Source organism: Thalassophryne amazonica, chromosome 4, assembly GCF_902500255.1.
Source record: "Thalassophryne amazonica chromosome 4, fThaAma1.1, whole genome shotgun sequence".
Taxonomy (NCBI): Eukaryota; Metazoa; Chordata; class Actinopteri; order Batrachoidiformes; family Batrachoididae; genus Thalassophryne; species Thalassophryne amazonica.
Window position 1 is genome coordinate 107,621,245 of NC_047106.1, and position 20,425 is coordinate 107,641,669.

At 45.1% G+C, this 20,425-nt stretch overlaps 1 protein-coding gene across 6 annotated transcripts in view; it reads left to right on the forward strand.

The window, feature by feature from the left end:
- stard13b (StAR-related lipid transfer (START) domain containing 13b) overlaps window positions 1-20,425 on the forward strand; it is a 242,541-nt gene that overhangs the window by 133,228 nt on the left and 88,888 nt on the right. The window contains exon 1 of one of the 6 annotated variants that reach the window (XM_034168388.1): window positions 17,600-17,860. The exons of the other annotated variants lie outside the window; for them this stretch is intronic. Coding sequence (XP_034024279.1) covers window positions 17,698-17,860 — 163 coding nt within the window. The 5' untranslated portion in view covers window positions 17,600-17,697. Of the gene's footprint in view, window positions 1-17,599; window positions 17,861-20,425 lie in introns of those variants that run through there. 6 annotated transcript variants of the gene reach the window in all.

Consider the following 20,425-nt stretch of genomic DNA (forward strand, 5'->3'; position numbering starts at 1 on the left):
TTTTCTTCCAGGAGATGCTGAAAATGTATCATTAGATACAAAATTAATTTGGTTTCTGGGGCCCCGCAGGCCCTAGACCCCGGCTCAACCCCCTGCAAATTTTTCTCGGATTTCACAATTTTCATTTCACAACCCTGTAGCTGGCTGTAAACTGTGGAAGGGCTCTCTTGACTGGAGTCGTGTCCCATTACTCATTGAGACACTCTTGAGTTCAGGAACCCCCCTGACTCCCGCAGTCAGCAGAGCATCCAGCAGGAGTTGTGAAGACGTTTCAGTACAAAACACACACACACACAGATGTGGCTGCTGGATCGGCAAACTCTGCAAGTTGTATCGGAAATTCCCAATCCGTGAATTATGTTGGTATCGGAACACAATACTGATATTGGATCAGATCAGCTCCATCCCTATTTCACTACAAATAAAAACAAACATTCATGCATTATATAAAAAAAAATAAAAATCTGATGCTCACCATGATGGATTGCTCATGTAAAAAAAAAAAAAAAAAAAGAGTACTAGCAATTTGATTTTAATGGTGTACTGGAATAAACTGAAGCCAAAAACACCCAGGAAGGGTAGGTCAAAGGGTTTTTAACTACTCCTTTTCTGTATAATTGATTACAAGGTTTCTACAATTACATGACCAGAGTGACATTGTTACCAGTGGTCCCTTAAGGAAACATAATAGGAAGATGAGAAGGATGACTATCTTGGGACACCCCTCTGTTTGGCGCAAACCCACCAACAACACACAGCTGTTTGAAGATGACTGAAACGTAATCTTTAGTTCAGGATACTTTGCATCTGCAGTAGAGTACGTGCTACTGCGTTAAACTGATCTTCCACTATTAAAGCATGATTTACTCACAGGACTGAGTGCACAGACAGTCACTGGCTCTTAAGGTGGAAATCTACAGTCATACTGTGAACGTTTAAGCCTCAACCACAGAGAATGTTGCCACACTAGAGACCCAGTGTTACACGTGTCTGCTGCTAAATAAAAACCACACAACAGTGTCTAAATCCTGCTCCGCTTCCTCTGTAGTCATACTATCTGAGCTATGAGCATGATTCAAAATAATTTTGCCATTTGTAATCGCACCTGACTAAAATGGGAGCCTGAATATGGTTTTCTGAAAATAGATGCAGTCAGGAATGCAGTCATGTTTAAGGTGATGTTCTAACCATACACTGGGCTGGACAAACCCTCTATGATGTCACACAGTTTTTCCGGAGATCAGGTTTGAAGCTCAGATGGAGTTACTTGAGATGTTGTTATTTTGTCAGTGGCTGACTTCCCTGAACTCTCTACCAATCCATAAATGGACAAAGGGGTGGAATATAGTCAAGACGGGCATGATCTGGGTCCTATGAAATCACCCACCGATCCCATAATTATCAAGCTAGCAAAGGCTACAAGGCCTGTAACTTGGATTGGATGTTAGACTAACGAATGCAGGCTGGGTAGTGGCTTGTGTGTGGCACTATCAATGTAAATAACACCACTAAACTATTGATAGCTGGAAATTAGTGCTAACATTGCTAACATACAAATTAAACAATACCACAATTTAATTCAACGGAATACTGCAGCACAGGGTTCTTCAATGGTCTTTTAATGAGGTTAACTGCACAGCAAGCCATATTATCTCAGATATTTGTAATAAAATGCTCTAAAGGGGTAAATATGAGCCCACAGCAGCTAGCAGCCACTGCTAGCAGTGACCTAGCAGGGTCCTGAGTTGGCTCTCCAGTACCCAGCTGTTACTCAAAATGACCATGTCCCTAATTATTAATAGCTTTAGGATTTAAAATAACTCAGAGTGATGAGTTATATAAAAATTCACCTTCTCTCCCTTCCACGTACTTTCCATGAATGGGGAAACTGGCACCAAAGCCAAAAACAATTTTTGTACCAGGTTGTAAACATGTTTATTTCTGTAGTAAATTGGACATTTTTGTTGTGTGGGCCGCTGAAGAGGAGGTACTGCTGGCCCACCACCAGAGGGCGCCCTGCCTGAAGTGCGGGCTTCAGGCACGAGAGGGCGCTGCCGCCTCAGGAACAAGCCGTGGTGACAGCTGTCACCCATCATCCGTGACAGCTGTCACTAATCATCCACATCTGGTATAAAAGCAGGAAGACACCTCCACCACACTGCCGAGATATCATCTTCTATCAGAGGTAATACTCTCAGCCTTTTTGTGAGATTTGTAAATCTGTTATTGTGAGTGTTTGCAGGAGTACCGGTCGTTTTTGTGAAGGCTGTGCAAGACGGCGCTCTTTTTCTTCTGAGACCGCTGCAACGTGTTGAGTGAGAGGTGGAGGTGGAATTCCCTCCAGGATTGTTACTGGGTGTTCACACACCCACCCTTTGACTGTCTTTTGCTTTTTGCCAGCAGTACCAGATCCGACACGCCGTGAAGGTGGCCACCTGGGGACTCCGGGACTTGGCGGCTCCAGTATTCCTCGGGTTCGGTGGTGGTGGAAATCGTGTGGTTCCGGTTCGTTTCCAGACGGGCGTCTCCTATCGTCGAGCCTGCCCACACGACACCTTTATTGATTGACTGTTGCACATTCTGAATCTGCTGTGTTTGGTTGTGTCATTCACAACAGTAAAGTGTTATAATTTGACTCCTTCCATTGTCCGTTGATTTACGCCCCCTGTTGTGGGTCCGTGTCACTACACTTTCCCAACAGGATATCTCGGCCAGCGTCATGGACTCTGAGGGGCGTCACCAGGCTGTTGAACAGCCAATGGGAGAGCAGGGAGCGCAGGCGTCTGCAGGAGGCGTGATTGGTGAGCTACAGCATATTCTCACCGCCTTTACGGCTCGAATGGATCAAATAGCCGAGCAAAACATCCTCCTGAACCGCAGGGTGGAGGCTCTCTCCGCGCAAGTGGCGGCAAGCGCTCAGGGCGCTGCTGCAGCTCCACCTCCTGCCGATCCTGTGCTGGATATAAATATCCCAGTGGTGGTTCAACAACCCCTCCCACCATCCCCTGAAGCTTACATAAGCCCTCCTGAGCCGTACGGAGGTTGTGTGGAGACGTGCGCGGACTTTCTTATGCAGTGTTCACTCGTCTTCGCACAACGTCCCGTCATGTACGCGTCAGACGCAAGCAAAATAGCTTATGTGATCACTCTGCTTCGGGGAGAGGCACGCGCTTGGGCTACGGTGCTTTGGGAGCAAAATTCACGGCTCCTTCACACATACACTGGGTTTGTGAGGGAGTTCAGAACTGTGTTTGATCACCCTAACAGGGGAGAGACCGCTTCAACCGTGCTGCTGTCGATGAGACAGGGGCGCCGAAGTGCAGCTGCTTATGCAGTCGACTTCCGCATCGCGGCTGCGAGGTCCGGCTGGAATAACGCTGCGCTCCGCGCCGCCTTTGTAAACGGACTGTCGTCGGTCCTAAAGGAGCACCTAGTGGCCAAGGATGAACCGCGGGAATTAGATGGGCTTATTGATCTTGTTATACGGTTAGACAATCGGTTGGAGGAACGCCGTCGGGAACGAGACGAAGGAGCAATTGCCCCGAACGGTTAAACACCAACGCCCGCCCCTAGAAACTGGGCTTAGGGTGGGCCAAAAAATTCACGTGGGACACACACATATTGCCACACGACTCCCGGTTACAATCCTTAGTGGGGATTTAACCCTTCAGGCCCCAGCACTGGTAGACACAGGGTCAGAAGGGAATCTGCTAGACAGCAGATGGGCCAGGGAGGTAGGGCTCCCTCTGGTGGCGCTACCTGCACCATTGCAGGTGCGAGCACTAGATGGCACCCTACTCCCTTTAATCACACACAAGACACCACCAGTAACTCTGGTAGTGTCAGGGAATCATAGGGAGGAGATTGAGTTTTTTGTGACTCCTTCTACCTCCCGTGTGATTCTGGGGTTCCCCTGGATGCTGAAACACAATCCCCGGATTGATTGGCCGTCCGGGGTGGTGGTACAGTGGAGCGAAACCTGCCATCGGATGTGTTTGGGATCCTCGGTTCCTCCCGGTTCCCAGGCTATGGAGCAGGTCCAAGTTCCCCCCAATCTGTCGGCGGTGCCGGTTGAGTACCACGATCTTGCTGACGTTTTTAGCAAGGATCGGGCACTCACTCTTCCCCCGCACCGTCCATATGATTGTGCCATCGATTTGTTGCCAGGCGTGGAGTTCCCGTCCAGCAGGCTGTACAACCTCTCCCGACCTGAGCGCGACTCAATGGAGACCTACATCCGGGACTCCTTAGCTGCCGGGCTGATCCGTAACTCCACCTCTCCGATGGGAGCAGGTTTCTTTTTTCTGGGCAAAAAAGATGGCGGTGTTTGTCCATGCATTGATTACCGGGGGCTGAACGAGATCACGGTTCGCAACCGATACCCGTTGCCTTTGTTGGATTCAGTGTTCACCCCCCTGCATGGAGCCAAAATCTTCACAAAGTTGGATCTTAGGAACGCATACCACCTAGTTCGGATCCGGAAGGGAGACGAATGGAAGACGGCATTTAACACCCCGTTAGGTCATTTTGAGTACCTGGTCATGCCGTTCGGCCTCACTAACGCCCCCGCGACGTTCCAAGCTTTGGTTAATGACGTCTTGCGGGACTTCCTGCACCGATTCGTCTTCGTGTATCTGGATGATATACTCATCTTTTCTCCGGACCCTGAGACCCATGTACGGCATGTACGTCAGGTCCTGCAGCGGTTGTTGGAGAACCGGCTGTTTGTGAAGGGCGAGAAGTGTGAGTTCCACCGCACTTCTTTGTCCTTCCTGGGGTTTATCATCTCCTCCAACTCCGTCGCCCCGGATCCGGCCAAGGTCGCAGCGGTGAGAGACTGGCCCCAACCTACAAGCCGTAGGAAGCTGCAACAGTTCCTCGGCTTCGCAAATTTCTACAGGAGGTTCATTAAGGGGTATAGTCAGGTAGTTAGCCCCCTGACGGCCCTGACCTCACCAAAAGTTCCCTTCACCTGGTCGGATCGGTGCGAAGCCGCGTTTAGGGAGTTGAAACGCCGGTTCTCGACTGCACCGGTCTTGGTGCAGCCCGATCCTGGTCGCCAGTTTGTGGTTGAAGTGGACGCCTCTGACTCAGGGATAGGAGCCGTGCTATCCCAGAGCGGAGAAACTGATAAGGTTCTTCACCCGTGTGCCTATTTTTCCCGCAGGTTGACCCCAGCAGAGCGGAACTATGACGTGGGCAATCGAGAGCTCCTTGCGGTGAAAGAGGCTCTTGAGGAGTGGAGACACCTGCTGGAGGGAGCGTCAGTGCCTTTCACGGTTTTCACTGACCACCAGAACCTGGAGTATATCAGGACCGCCAAGCGACTGAACCCCAGGCAAGCCTGCTGGTCACTGTTTTTCGGCCGTTTTGACTTCCGGATCACCTACTGCCCCGGGACCAAAAACCAAAGATCGGATGCCCTGTCCCGGGTGCATGAACAGGAAGTCAAGACCGAGCTGTCGGATCCACCAGAACCCATTCTCCCGGAGTCCACTATCGTGGCTGCTCTGACCTGGGACGTGGAGAAGACTGTCCGGGAGGCCCTGGCACGGAGCCCGGATCCCGGAACAGGACCAGAGAACAGACTATACGTCCCACCAGAAGCCAGAGCTGCCGTGCTGGACTTCTGTCACGGGTCCAAGCTCTCCTGCCACCCAGGGGTGCGTAGGACCGTTGCAGTGGTCCGGCAGCGCTTCTGGTGGGCGTCCCTGGAGACTGATGTCCGGGCTTACATCCAGGCCTGCACCACCTGCGCCAGGGGCAAGGCGGACAACCAGAAGGCACAGGGACCTCTACAGCCACTTCCTGTGCCTCACCGCCCCTGGTCCCACATCGGTCTGGATTTTGTCACGGGCCTCCCGCCGTCCCGGGGACACACCACCATACTCACGATAGTGGACCGTTTCTCCAAGGCGGCCCACTTCGTGGCCCTCCCGAAGCTCCCGTCGACCCAGGAGACGGTGGATCTCCTGGTCCACCATGTCGTCCGGCTGCATGGGATACCAACAGACATCGTTTCGGATCGCGGTCCCCAGTTCTCCTCGCAGGTGTGGAGAAGTTTCTGCCGGGAACTGGGGGCCACTGTAAGCCTCTCGTCTGGGTATCACCCGCAAACTAACGGACAGGTCGAACGGGCCAACCAGGAGTTGGAGCAGGCCCTCAGGTGCATGACCTCCGCACACCCGACGGCTTCGAGTGAACATCTGGCCTGGATCGAGTACGCTCATAACAGCCAGGTGTCCTCTGCCACCGGCCTCTCCCCGTTCGAGGTGTGTCTGGGGTACCAACCCCCTTTGTTTCCTTTGGTGGAGGGAGAGGTCGGTGTGCCCTCGGTCCAGGCCCACCTGCGGAGATGCCGTCGGGTGTGGCGCACCGCCCGTTCGGCCTTGTTGAGGGCCCGGACGAGGGCTAAAGCCCATGCAGACCGTCGACGGTCCCCGGCCCCCGCATACCAGCCCGGGCAGGAGGCATGGCTTTCCACCAAGGACATTCCACTCCAGGTCGAGTCCCCCAAATTAAAAGACCGATTCATTGGACCCTTCCCCATCCTCAAGGTCCTCAGTCCTACCGTAGTGAGGCTCCAACTCCCGGCCTCACTGCGGATCCATCCGGTCTTTCATGTCTCCAGGATTAAACCGCATCACACCTCACCCCTCTGTGCACCCGGTCCGGCGCCGCCTCCTGCCCGTATTATCGACGGGGAGCCGGCTTGGACTGTTCGCCGGCTCTTGGACGTCCGTCGAATGGGCCGGGGCTTTCAGTATTTGGTGGACTGGGAGGGATATGGACCTGAAGAACGCTCCTGGGTGAAGAGGAGCTTCATCCTGGACCCGGCCCTCCTGGCCGATTTCTATCGTCGCCACCCGGACAAGCCTGGTCGGGCGCCAGGAGGCGCCCGTTGAGGGGGGGGTCCTGTTGTGTGGGCCGCTGAAGAGGAGGTACTGCTGGCCCACCACCAGAGGGCGCCCTGCCTGAAGTGCGGGCTTCAGGCACGAGAGGGCGCTGCCGCCTCAGGAACAAGCCGTGGTGACAGCTGTCACCCATCATCCGTGACAGCTGTCACTAATCATCCACATCTGGTATAAAAGCAGGAAGACACCTCCACCACACTGCCGAGATATCATCTTCTATCAGAGGTAATACTCTCAGCCTTTTTGTGAGATTTGTAAATCTGTTATTGTGAGTGTTTGCAGGAGTACCGGTCGTTTTTGTGGAGGCTGTGCAAGACGGTGCTCTTTTTCTTCTGAGACCACTGCAACGTGTTGAGTGAGAGGTGGAGGTGGAATTCCCTCCAGGATTGTTACTGGGTGTTCACACACCCACCCTTTGATTGTCTTTTGCTTTTTGCCAGCAGTACCAGATCCGACACGCCGTGAAGATGGCCACCTGGGGACTCCGGGACTTGGCGGCTCCAGTATTCCTCGGGTTCGGTGGTGGTGGAAATCGTGTGGTTCCGGTTCGTTTCCAGACGGGCGTCTCCTATCGTCGAGCCTGCCCACACGACACCTTTATTGATTGACTGTTGCACATTCTGAATCTGCTGTGTTTGGTTGTGTCATTCACAACAGTAAAGTGTTATAATTTGACTCCTTCCATTGTCCGTTCATTTACGCCCCCTGTTGTGGGTCCGTGTCACTACACTTTCCCAACAATTTTAACCATTTGGTCACAAGTGAAACCAGCTTCAAGACAGCCATTCAAAGGGCTGGAAATTCTATTAATTTGTAACATGGTCACTGCTGAGTGCAGACAAATGACCACAATCAATTTTGGGGCTGAAACGATTTATTGAGTAATTCAATAATTCATTTAAAAAATGTTCAAGGCAAATTCTTTGCCCTTAGGCTTCATTTAAAGCTGTAGTACATATGCCAGCCCTGTATGTGGCACTGTAATGCTCGCACAAAGAACAGAGAAGAAGACCATAGCGCATGCGCATAACTAATGTAAGCCCTAATTAATGTAGCAGGCAGCGTTACAAGATTATAAAGCCGCACGCTGAGTAAAATAAAGCCTTTTAACAGAAAGGGTTCACGCTGATTGTCTGAAATGGACTTATTGTGCATTGTGTTTGTATATTTTTTTTAAAAACACGGTTTGCTCCACTGGTTGTTCTCCACCGCCGCAGATGAAAGTGAAAGGACGTGCACATTAAATGAATCATGTTTAACTATTACAAAAAAGATATATGCCTTTATTCAGATTTGATAAGACTTTTTATCAACAGGCTGTACAGTTAATTTATCAGTGCAGCTTTTGTGGAAACGTTGCACTCCACAGCCATTTTTGAAAGGCTTTGTTATTTGCCAAGCATCCACAGAAAACAAGGAGTCTGACTTTGGTTTGAGCTGCACTCTGTATGGCATGTGTAAATACACACTAAACACTGAATAAATCACAGTAATAAAAAGTGCAAATGAAATGTGCAATAAGAGAAAAAAGAATGTCCTGTCCGCAGACTGAAGATTTCACAGACCATCTGGGCTTATGGGTTGGCAAAGCTCCAAAACTCTTAATAGTGTGAAAAAATAAATAATTACCCAGGAAAACAGAGAGAGGGAACACCCTAAAATTATAAATCTGCTTGATGGCACAGTGACATTGTGCCATTGCTTAGGGTGCCATTGCTTAGGGAGCCCTGCCAGAATGGTGACCTCAGGGACTGGATGTTTCTGATCCTAGGTCTTTCCAGAGAATCCTTTGGAACTGCGAGAATAATTTTGTCTCAAATGAGCAGTTTGACAGATTTGGATGTGCAATACTTACTCAGCTATGACACTATGGTCGTGATCCAACTCACAGGTGCAAAAAAGCTCCGGGACAATCATGTATCTCCTGCCCACGATGAAGAGATGGTTACTTTTGGGAGCTGGACATGGGTTGTGGGCTGCCTGGGTATTTACCTGTCAGGGCATTTCCATTGTGGTGTGTATGCTCTCAGACATGGCTTGTGAGTCAAGCAATGTTATTCATACAAGGCCTATTAGAAATGTAACAGCTCTGCATTAATGCTAGCATTAGTGTAGCATAATTGGAATATCATTACAAATACATTATGGTTCATCGTCAAACAGTGCTGTTGATATAAAATGCTTTTACCATGAAACATCCAGGTTGAGTTAAACATGAGCACCAATGTTACATATCTGAAGTATGATCACAGCATCTTTTTGCGTACACAGACCAACCTTTTCACCCATTCTTGTTCTTATAATTGCATTGGTAGTTTTTGAACAGCTCTGCTAACAACAAACCAAATAATAGGGCAAAAGCATGACCTTCTTGGCAAGGCTGATAACAATACAGTCTGCTCCGTCAAGTGTGTCGGCATCGTGCAGAAGGTTGCTATTTGTTAGTGTAATGTGAGCCTGGATTCCTGTTGCTACGCCGTGTAGTAGCTGAGCTCTGCAAACCAGACAGAGGCGTGTTGGAACAAGTTTGATAAGGGCTTTAGTCCCTGCACCTGACACAAGACTCCACTGATGACATGCTACAGCCTTTTTTTGTGGCATGCAGTTCAGAGTTAAACACAAGAACATCCACAATGGAGCCACACTGAATATGAGGTATTTGAGTGAGGGCATGAATGAAAACACCATTAATCTCATTCAGTCAGATGTTGCATAACTGTGGTTGATTGATATCTGTGACACACTCAATGATTTCCTCTGTCTAGACAGGCAGTAGAAAGACAAATGAGATTGAATTCAAGGAGATTAAGGCATTGAAAGCCTCCTTCCACTGTTATTTATTATTATTATTATTAGTAGTAGTAGTAGTTGTAGTAGTATTACTATGACACAGAAACATGTTAGAAAATTGACAACTAAATATTGTTATTGATATGTATCCTTATTACTATGACACAACAATATACAGTATCTGCAGTGAAATTTGAAAATGGAGTAGTATTATTATTATTATTATGGAATAACACTGTTGTGTCTGATGATGGGCAGACGTTCATGCTGGGTTATACGGTCAAACATACAGCTTTACCGCTATGTGTTGCCGGTAAAAAGTAGTTTTATGGCTCCACTAATGCATCGTACAACAGCCTTTGTTGGCAATGACAGTTTCATGGCACCTACTGTATGGAGAAAGTAGTTGCATACATTGCTCAGGTGAGATTTTGGTCCATTCTTCCACATAAACAAACAGTCTTCAATTCTTGGAAGTTCTGTGGACGAGTGAATTGAAATCTGTATATGTATATGAAATCTGTTCTTTAGTTCTCTCCATAGATTCTCTGTTGCATTCAACTCAGGTGATTGGCTGGACCATTCTAGCAGCTTTATCTTCATTCTCTGCTCCCCTCCACAGCATGTCTTTTTCCTGGTTCTCTCCCTCAGCCCCAACCAGTCCCAGCAGAAGACTGCCCCTCCCTGAGCCTGGTTCTGCTTGAGGTTTCTTCCTGCTAAAAGGGAGTTTTTCCTTCCCACTGTAGCCAAGTGCTTGCTCACAGGGGGTCGTTTTGACCGTTGGGGTTTTACATAATTATTGTATGGCCTTGCCTTACAATATAAAGCGCCTTGGGGCAACTGTTTGTTGTGATTTGGCGCTATATAAAAAAATTGATTGATTGAATTGATTGATTGATTCTCTGAAACTAACTGAGAGTTGCCTTGGCTGTGTGTTTGGGATCATTGTCTTGCTGAAATGTCCACGCTCATTTCATCTTCACCATCCTGTAGATTTTTATCAAGAATGTCTCTGTATATTTTTCCATTCATCCTTCCAACAGTTATATGAAGTTTCCCAGTGTCATCTGCTGAAAAACAGCCCCACACCATCACGTTTACACCTCCAAATTTCACTGTTGTTGTTTTTGTGGTGCTGTGCAGTGCCATTTGACCGTGTGTTATGGCATCCAGAGAGTTAAATTTTGGTCTCATCTGAACAGACTACATTCTCCCAGTATTTCACAGGCTTGTCTAAATTTTGTGGAGCAAACTTCAAACGAGCTTCAACATGCTTTTCCTTCAGCAGTGGAGTCTTGCATGGTGAGCATACATACAGGCCAAGACGGTTGAGAGCATTGTTTTCTTTGAAACAATTGTACTTGCTAATTCCAGGTTTGTCTGAAGTGGTCCTTGGTTCCTGGACAACTCCTCTAATAATTCTGTCCAGTCCTCTGTCAGTAATCTTGTGAAGAGCACCTGGTTGTGGCTGATGAAATTATGTTTTTTTCCACTTTCAGATTACGGCCCCAACAGTGCTCACTAGAACAGTGGTTTTCAAACTGCGAGCCCCCACCCCCCCAAAGGAATGGTTGTTTTCGAGAATCATTAAGAAATGATTCGATCCACCGACATCAATAGCCTTTTTGCTTAACGATTCCCTTATCGGACCTTCACAGTGGCTGTTGTTTTTGAGGGTGTTTTATCTAAAAAAATGATAATTTCTTTACGTTGATTGCAGACCCTGCAGTGGGTCTATAATCAACTGCTTCTGCAGTGGCTGTTCTTGAAGCTTGAACCAACAAAGCAGTGCTTCGACCCACTGCTTTGTTGGTTCATTGCGTCGCTGCTTTTCAGAAGTGGCAATTCCTCTTCTTAACCCCTCTCAAAGCCATTTAAAAATGTTAATCGTGAGTCACGTTTGTGCAGATTAAAGTCACTAACTGCGACTCTTGTCTTGTTGCAGGCAAGAAACTAGAATCGTCCTCCATTCAATTCTCACAGCTCCAAAGGCCGAAATTAATAAGTTCAAAGCAAATCACCGTTTTAAATCAAATGACACCTCTTTCCAAACATTGTAACACAGACAGCAAACTACAACAGACTAAAACATTTTTTTCCTCCCAAAAATGAGACGTCCTGCATTCTTTCTGAATTACACTGATGTTGACTTGCAGTGCAGCCGGCTGAGCTCAGCTCAGAGATATGGAAAAACATTCATAAATAGATAGATAGCTTTATTTATCATTGTCATGACAACAACGAGATTTGCACACTCACATACCACAGACAAACCGCAATTCATCCACAGTTATTACTTGTTCACCATAATAATGGCACACATCAGAAATTAAGACAACACATACATTTGACATTGTTATGTGCACTAAAACTTGAACAGTCCGTTTTCCCAATTGAGGCGATGTGGTGTGTTACAGCCGCTGCAGCCTTGAGTCGCGCCGCCAGTCAGCCAGCTTGGTAAAGTGACGTTGACGGCGCCGGAGAGGGGAGGTGTTGATCAGGGAATGGAGGGGGTAGGGGGAAGGGAGTGGAACCATGCTTCAGAAGTCTGTCCGTTACCATGGATATTATCTATGTGAGTTGATTGTGCCTAATAAATTGTGAATTGTGAAGTGCCTAATAAATTCATTCATTTATTCATTCAATGAAGGAGAAAAGGACTTGTACCAATTGGCCAGACAGAGGGACCAACTGGAGACAATGTGCAGCAGGTTAGGGTGACAAAATATGGAAATGTTCTTCTGGCTTCATGGCCTCAGTATCTGGATTTCCATTACAGAAGCATTTACTGATGTTTTCAGAATGTTGACAAAGCAGATGTAGTGTGACTGCTGGATTCTGTACTTTTATTCTCACAATAACTGCCATTCTAGCTAGGCTCTCACAACAACAATAAATCCAATAACTGTGGCAACAGTTCCGCTAAAAATTGGCATTTTGATGTTTGATGTTAATCCAGTATTGCCTTAATATCATCTTTAATATTGTTTAACAAGCTCTCCATCTCTTCCTCTGTCTACACTTACCGCTTTTTACCCAAGTCAAAATATGGCCATCGTGTATTGCGAAGGTCTAGCGTCTGTCCGTATGTCTGTCTCTGCTCAGCATAAGTCTGGTCCTATTACTGCCAGGGTCTTCAAATTAGGGCTGCCACGATTAGTCGACAAGTCACGATTAGGGATGAGACCGATGTAATCCCGGATCGGTATTTCCAATACCGGAGAACAGCCACTGTGAATCCTCTTGACTGCTGTTGTTTGCTCTCTGCTTGTTTACTGCTGAGTGGGAGGAGGGGAGGAGGGGGATTTTCTGAAGCCCAGCTGTTTGAGAGAGCTCTCTTCTGCAGTTTTCTAGCTGCAGTTAGCGGCAAATTACTGCTCGGCTCGCAGGTTAAGATTGTCTGTTCGTTGAGCACAGATTTTCGAAAAATTAATTGAATTGTTGCTGAAAATGTGTGTTAAAAAGTTAGCCACTTCACTGTCCCCAGGCTGTAAAATGCCACCTCAGCATGCAGCCGAGGAGGACAACGAACAGAGATTCTGTCCGCTGAAAGGGAAAAAGTCTCCATTAAAATCCTGCATGTGAGTGTCGGTGATGATACATTTATTTTACAGTTGAAAGGCTTCGTGTTTCCAAAAAGTTTGAAGTTTGCGCAGCATGAACAGCGAAAGAGGAAGAAAAAGAGAGATGGAGGAAGAGAGAAAGCAAGCAAGAGAGAGAAAGCGAGTAGGAGACAGACAAACAGAGAGACAGAGAGACAGGCAGAGAGAGAGACAGGCAGGGAGAGAGAGTGCTGTCTTTTCTCTTTAAGTCTATAAAAATAAGGCTATAAAAGTTTATAGAAAATAAAAGCTCTTAATTCTTTCAGCAAAACCTCAAATCTAGGCTTTCATCTTAGATACACCTTCTGGCAAATTGTAGCTCAACTTTCAAGTCTCCTTTTTAAGAAAATCCTCATATAAAATCAACAATAATGATGATAATAATAATAATAATATTAAAGCAAACAGAGCTCTGGTATCGGATTGGAAAAGTATCGGTTTCGGCAGATATCCAAATTCAGGTATCGGGATTGGATCGAAAGTGAAAAATTGCGGATCGGTGCATCCCTAGTCACAATTACGTTGACTGTCAAAATAACTGACGACTAATTTAATAATCGACATCATTGCTTTTTTTTTAAGCTTTGTTTTTCTCTCAAAGATGCCGCTATATCTTCCGCTGCCTTTCTGTCCTTGATGCACATGTGCAGTAGTGGTAATCTGGGTCAGCCATGATGTCACCGGGAAAATTATGCCCAAACAATATCATGGCTAACCGGCAATGAAGCTCAAATGTTTGGGAATATTTTAACCAAGTTAAAGAGAAAAATATGCAATGCATAATCTGCAAGGCAGAATGTGCCTACCACGGCAGTACAACAACGATGCAGGAGCATCTGAGAAGGAAACACATTGTGGCTGATTCTGACGATGCGAGAATTGTCTTGGTAAGATAATTGGGAAATTACCCGCTGACAGTAATGTCTATAGTGAGCTATTTACTTAGCTGTAAACATTATTAACGATGACAATTTCATTAACCTTAGCACACATGTGTTTGCTGTTATAACAGCAACGTCATGTTTGAATAGGAAATGTGATAATAATAATAAAATACATTCCTCTTCAATGGACAACTTTGTTACCACATAAAAGTTGAATAAACTCTCATCTTAGTTGTCTTTATTTTTGGTTAGCACATATTTTAAACACTTCAAGCTTGAAGCTAATGATGGTCATATAAGAGCAGCTCCATGCTGGTGCATCAAGCCACAATTTACATATGATCCAATTAGTCAACTAATTGCAAAAATAATCGGTGACTAGTCGATTATCAAAATAATCCTTTGTGGCAGCCCTACTTCAAATTCACAGGGAACATTATTGGGACACATACCTTGGACAAGTTCCATTTCATAGTTTTTGTTGAAACTTTTCCCAAAAGAAAATAAATAATAAAAACAATAATAATCACAATAATAATAATGATGATAATAAATAAATAAATAAACAAACAAAAATCATAACAGAACAAACAAAACTAGGTGTACCAAGGGCAGCAATATATAATGTTGCATCACCAGAACATGAAAGTCCAATTAATTTTCAAAGTCGAGGTGAGTGGTCCACTATGGGCATGTCAGCATGATCGCAGGCTGGGCAAGATGATCTAAGAGTGGTTGCCATTTAATATGTAATTTCTTAAGATTGTCCATCCAGCCATATTAGATTTTCTCCATATCCAGTAAACTATTCAGTTCCATTAGCCACGTTTTGAACTGGGGCACAATGTCTGATTTCCAGAGTCTTAAAATCAGTCTCTTAGCAATTACGATTCCATACATAATAGTATTCTGCACAGAGAGGCTTTGATTTTGTAAGGACAAAGAATATCCAAACAACGCTATCTCTGGATCAGGACTTAACCTTGGACAAGTTAAAAAATGGCTAACTTTGACCTATTTTAAGAGGTCAAAAGGTCACATTTTGTTTCCTATTGTTATGCTCATACGGCTGAGTGGTATATTAGCATTGCGTTATATTTGTATTTTAGAATGTCATATGATGCTTTCTGTATGTCATAGGACCTATAATAGGGGAAAAAATGTTTCCATTACTGTTTTTTGAAGTTATTTTTTTCACATTATGTGAAAAACCACCTTGAGCATGTGAATGTAGAAATGGTTTTATGATGTCTGAGCATTTTCACGCGTTTCCATGAAGCATATTTTCAATTTGCCATTTCAATTTGCGCAGTGTGGAGGGTAGTGGAAAACGGTCTATTGTGGACTTGGCATTTTTTATCACAATCTTTCATATCTGTTTTTTAGAGACCTGGTGACCCATATTAGCTTGCAGACACGGTTTATAAGGTGACACCTTAAGTGATCATCACGCAGTATGAATTCACACAGGTGTTTTTGTGTGTAAAAAGGTGAGTCACTCCATGAAATCATATGTACAGTGTCAAAGCATCACCTGGTGCCTTAAAAAGCAACAAACACACATTAACATAGCCCCGTTTTAGACTGTGGGGAGGATCATTAAACCCAGGAGATGTTTATGAAAATGTGCTGAGGGCTCTGAAGTGTGCTGCTGAATTGTGGTCTTTGTAAGCGTAAGCTCGGGTGGATTTTGCCAGCAAGGGAGAGGAACAGATGGGGGCTGTGTTTAATTTGGTTGAGTGCCCATTTGTGCCTTATTCACGTATATGGCGCCATGCTTGTACTACACAGGCAGGCCTCTATGCAGGTACCAGGACAGTCACAAAGAGAGCGGCACTGTTTGGGTCTGCAGCTTGTGCAGATGTGGACTTTATTTCAGGTGTGAGATGTGCCGTGCCATGTTGGAAAAGGCTGATGCAAATGGAAATTTAAAACAGAAAAGCTTGTAATGTTTTTCATTAGAAATAAGATTCCCAACACATGTTGCTACCTGTAAATGTCAGAGTGTCCGAGAAGAGGCATTGTTAACCACAGTCATACTGATGACGGACAAAGCAAAAGCATTAGTTAATGTATTTAAATATTTTGACCATTGGCAAATACATTGTTGGGGCGCTTATGGACAGATGATGTCGTATTTCCTTGAAGTTCTGCACCAAGTTTCCTGGTTTACAGACAAATATGTTGCATTTGAGCAGAATTATGTTTTGTCACTCGAACAGCTCCGCTGCGTCACCTCGCTGAGAGCGACAGAGAGAGAAAGAGAGTGTGCTTCTTCCAGACATGGAGCTGCATGTACTATGTCAGTCTTTTCTCCCTTTGCTGGATTTTTGATCCATCAGAACACCAGAATGAACAGTCGGACAACTGCAGGAAAAATAAATGACATGCAGTGGACAAAACGGCATTCCCTTAAAGCAGAGGTCTCAAACCGGTTCCAGAAAGGGCCAAGAGGGTGCAGGTTTTCTGTGCAATCACCTACTCCAGCAGGTGAATTCACTGATTAACTGATTCCACCTGCTCAAAGTGATGTTAATCAGTGAAATCACCTGCTGGAGTGTGTGGTTGCGCAGAAAATCTGCACCCTCTAGGCCCTTTCTGGAACCAGTTTGAGACCTCTGCCTTAAAGTTTTGAACACGCCAAAACTTTCAGATGGACTTGGCTGACATCAGCTGACAAGGTGCGCATTTTGCAGATGAGAAAATTACTTTTGTTGGCCAAAAACGAACACGAACGTAGTTCCTCATACGTTTTCTTAGTGTGACTGCTGCTTTATAGCATTTAATTGAACAGTTAACCTGCTGGAACTGGCTTCCCCTCCCCTCCCTTTTTTTTGTTGAATATAGAGGATCTAGCTCACCCAAATTTGTGGCTAAAAAATCTTTGCCTGCTGAAGAGCTGACACTTTAAGGAAGCCTGCTGAGATGGCTTCCTGTGGTTGGAAGTAGAGGCTTTGTGCCGGGGGTGGGGAGCACAATTAACTTTTTCCATCTACAAAAACAACTTTCTCCTCTTTTTTCCTCCTCTGTAGCTTTTTTCTAAATGGAACATACACACTCTTGCACAGTAAACTTGGCAACTGTTTGACCAGCAACAGCACAAGGGTTGTTCTTGTGCAGGGAGGGCCACAAATCCACTATTTGTGTAAGCTCTCTCCTACACCCCTCTTTCTTCCACTCCTGTTCTCCTTGTAGGCATTCCATTGGTATTTATATTTCCCTCCAGAGCAGGGGGAAGTTGACAAGCGTTCACACAGACATTGGATTCAGCTCAACAAGGTGGGCAGTACTCCTGCCCCTTCACCGCTATTGGACTGTCTGTAGTCACATGCCCTGCAGAGATACACTGAAGTGTTGGCACGCCTCCCCTTTGGCTCTGCTCTGCTGTTTCTCTGAGCTCACGTCAGACTTTTTTACACCGGTATGTGAAGTTTCTCTTTGTGGGAGAGTGCGTGGGTGTGTGTCATACAGCAGCGAGAGCCTTGTTTGGGGAGCAGTGGTTCAGTTATGTTTCGAGAGCTCCCGGAGTCAGCAGGCAGTGAGTGTCTGGGCAGCATGACCCCGGAAACTCAGGATATCTACCTGAGAATGGACCATCATCGAAGACGCTCTGGATACCGGCTGGGCAGAATCATTGCCAGGCAGCAACTACTCAACAAAATTGCTGGAGGTAGGAAAAGTGTTTTGGAGTTGTAATATGGCTTTTGGTTGGCACCAGCATTTTCTTTGTGTTGTTTTAGGATTCACATTTTGTATGCTCTGCTGAAATTAACCACTGTCTGACACCGTTCAAGAAAAAAACAGCTACAGCATATAAACAACTACAAATCATGACGTGCATAAGACTTGAAGTTAATGAATAGTAAGACCCTTCAGCTTCTCCCTTGTTTATCACTCTGGGTTGCCACAGCAGATCCGAGGTGGATCTGCATGTTGATTTGGCACAGGTTTTACACTGGATGCCCTTCTCGATGCAACTTGATAGTGTGGGTTTTGATAAGGGTTCCTTACTGTGTTGTGAACACATCATCTGCGAAATGTCAAACTTGACCTTCAGCCAATAGGTAGTCAAAAGTGTAGTTTAGTAAATAATTCTTACCAAGTGACAATCGAGGACACTGATAAGTGATAAGGTGTAAGATTAAATGTGTAACCAGAGGAAAGCCCACATTGTAAACAAAATATATCAATGAATGTCTGAGCTGACAGCTTTACAAGCCCTCAGATTGTTTGTGAATGTTTTGTGAGGTTTTTGAAAATGGACTGTGGCATTTGTTTAATGGTGTTTGTTGCTGTCAGTGGGCCACATGCTTGAACGGTCAGTCGTAGTAGTCAAGGGTCTGGTTGTATTAGGTTGCTACGTCCCTGTTCTCTTTATTTAAGCCTAGGAAAAGAAGCCAGCTGATTGAACTAGTTAGCAAAGCATGAATAGCATAGTATAAGATTCCTGTTCTGAAATGTAAGACAATATTAAATTGCAAATCAAACATAAAGTTCAGTGGGTTAGAATAACCTTTTATGCTGTATATCACTTTTGGATGTGTTTTTGTTTAAAGGAGACCTGCATTGAAAAGGCGGGAGCGCGTCATATTGTCCCTGACGTCATGGAAATGATACGGCTGTACAAACAGTTTTCGCTGAGGGCTAAATTTTAGCTGCAAATTTGTCATTTTTAAACGAAGATTTCTCCGCTGAATTACGAATTTGGGCTTACAGATTTACTGCATTCACAAGGGTCTTATAAAAACATATCAGCTATTTCTTTCTGAAATCTGACCACATTTATTTCAATGCAGGTCTACTTTAACCTTACAAAGTTAAACATTCATGTAGCTAGTCTTGTGAGAACCTTGTGTTGACCTTTGAAGTTTAAAAAGTGTGTGAAGACACAGAAGTAGCAGTGAAACAAGCTTAACACAATTGATAATAACATTAAACCTGAGCTGTCGACTGGTTCCTCGTACATTTAGATTGATTCAGGGGTCTGAGTATCAGTGTAGTCGTAATTTTTACTAAACTCAGTTAAAAGTCAGTATTGTTGCGATGTGGTTTGGCAGTGATTTTGTATGACTGTATTGCGAGGTGATTGTGATGCGAAGTGGCAAGGGCGAAGTAACCATGAGGTGATATGTCCTGTTACCTTGTATTAATTACTCCTCACTTTGATTTGTGCTGTTGTGTCACAGTGGGATGTAGCTGTGTAGTTTCATGCAGCATCATTTATCTGAATGTTGAATATGGTCTGCTTCAAAGTGGAACGTTTCTGAGTTCTGTCATATGAAAGATCCAAGAAAATGTTAGTTGACATCAGAATTCCAGCTTGGAAACTTGTTCTTGTTTTAGAACCCCAGTTTGGACATCATGTCAGCTTCAGCTTAAAAACAATTGAACCAGCCAGTTTTTTGAAATGTTACAACAGTATCATCTTGGCATTACTATACACTGTAAAAAACATTAAAGTTGTGACCAATTTAAATTGAAAGGCAACTGTCTGCACAGACATTTGGAGTTTTCTTAGTTAAAGGACATGCGTTGGTTTGACGTAGGGTACCATCTCCCTGGGCTGTGAGAGCCTGCGAGTGGCAATTGTGAGGAACGTTTGCTAGATGGCGCTCTTCCATTGCCTCACTCACAGGACGTTGCCAGTGTCATGCCTGGATTTTGAATTTTTCAAAGTTGGTGAGGTGACAAGGCTCCTCCCAGTATGCTCCTAGAGCCATCGCTGGTGTCGTGCGCCCCTCTGAATGTGCGGGGGAGCATGCCACAATAGCGGAGATGATAGGAGAGGAATGTGTAGTATATCAACTGCCTGTGCAGTATAAATGATGCATGTTATACCTATCGATCTATCTGTTTGAACTTGTAAGAAATGTTGTATATATGTATGTATGTATGCTCATATGCATGTATGCAGTATAATGTATATTCTTTATCTATTATTCATGTATTTTTATGTATTATTTATCTATTTTATGTACACATCTATCAGTTGTACTTGTTTATTACACTAAAAAAAAATTATAATATTTTTGGCCATAAAATGCTAACATTCATTGCACTTTCCCATGTTAACCTTAACCAGAGGCTTTAAAAAATCATTTTTACATACCATATCTGTCTCTGGTGTTGCCTGGTGGACAACAAACTGGTCAAAAGTCCCTTGGTTTTGTTCTCTCTCACATTTCTAGTGTGTCCACCACTAGAAATCAAACAGTCCACCATGGGCTACAGAAAA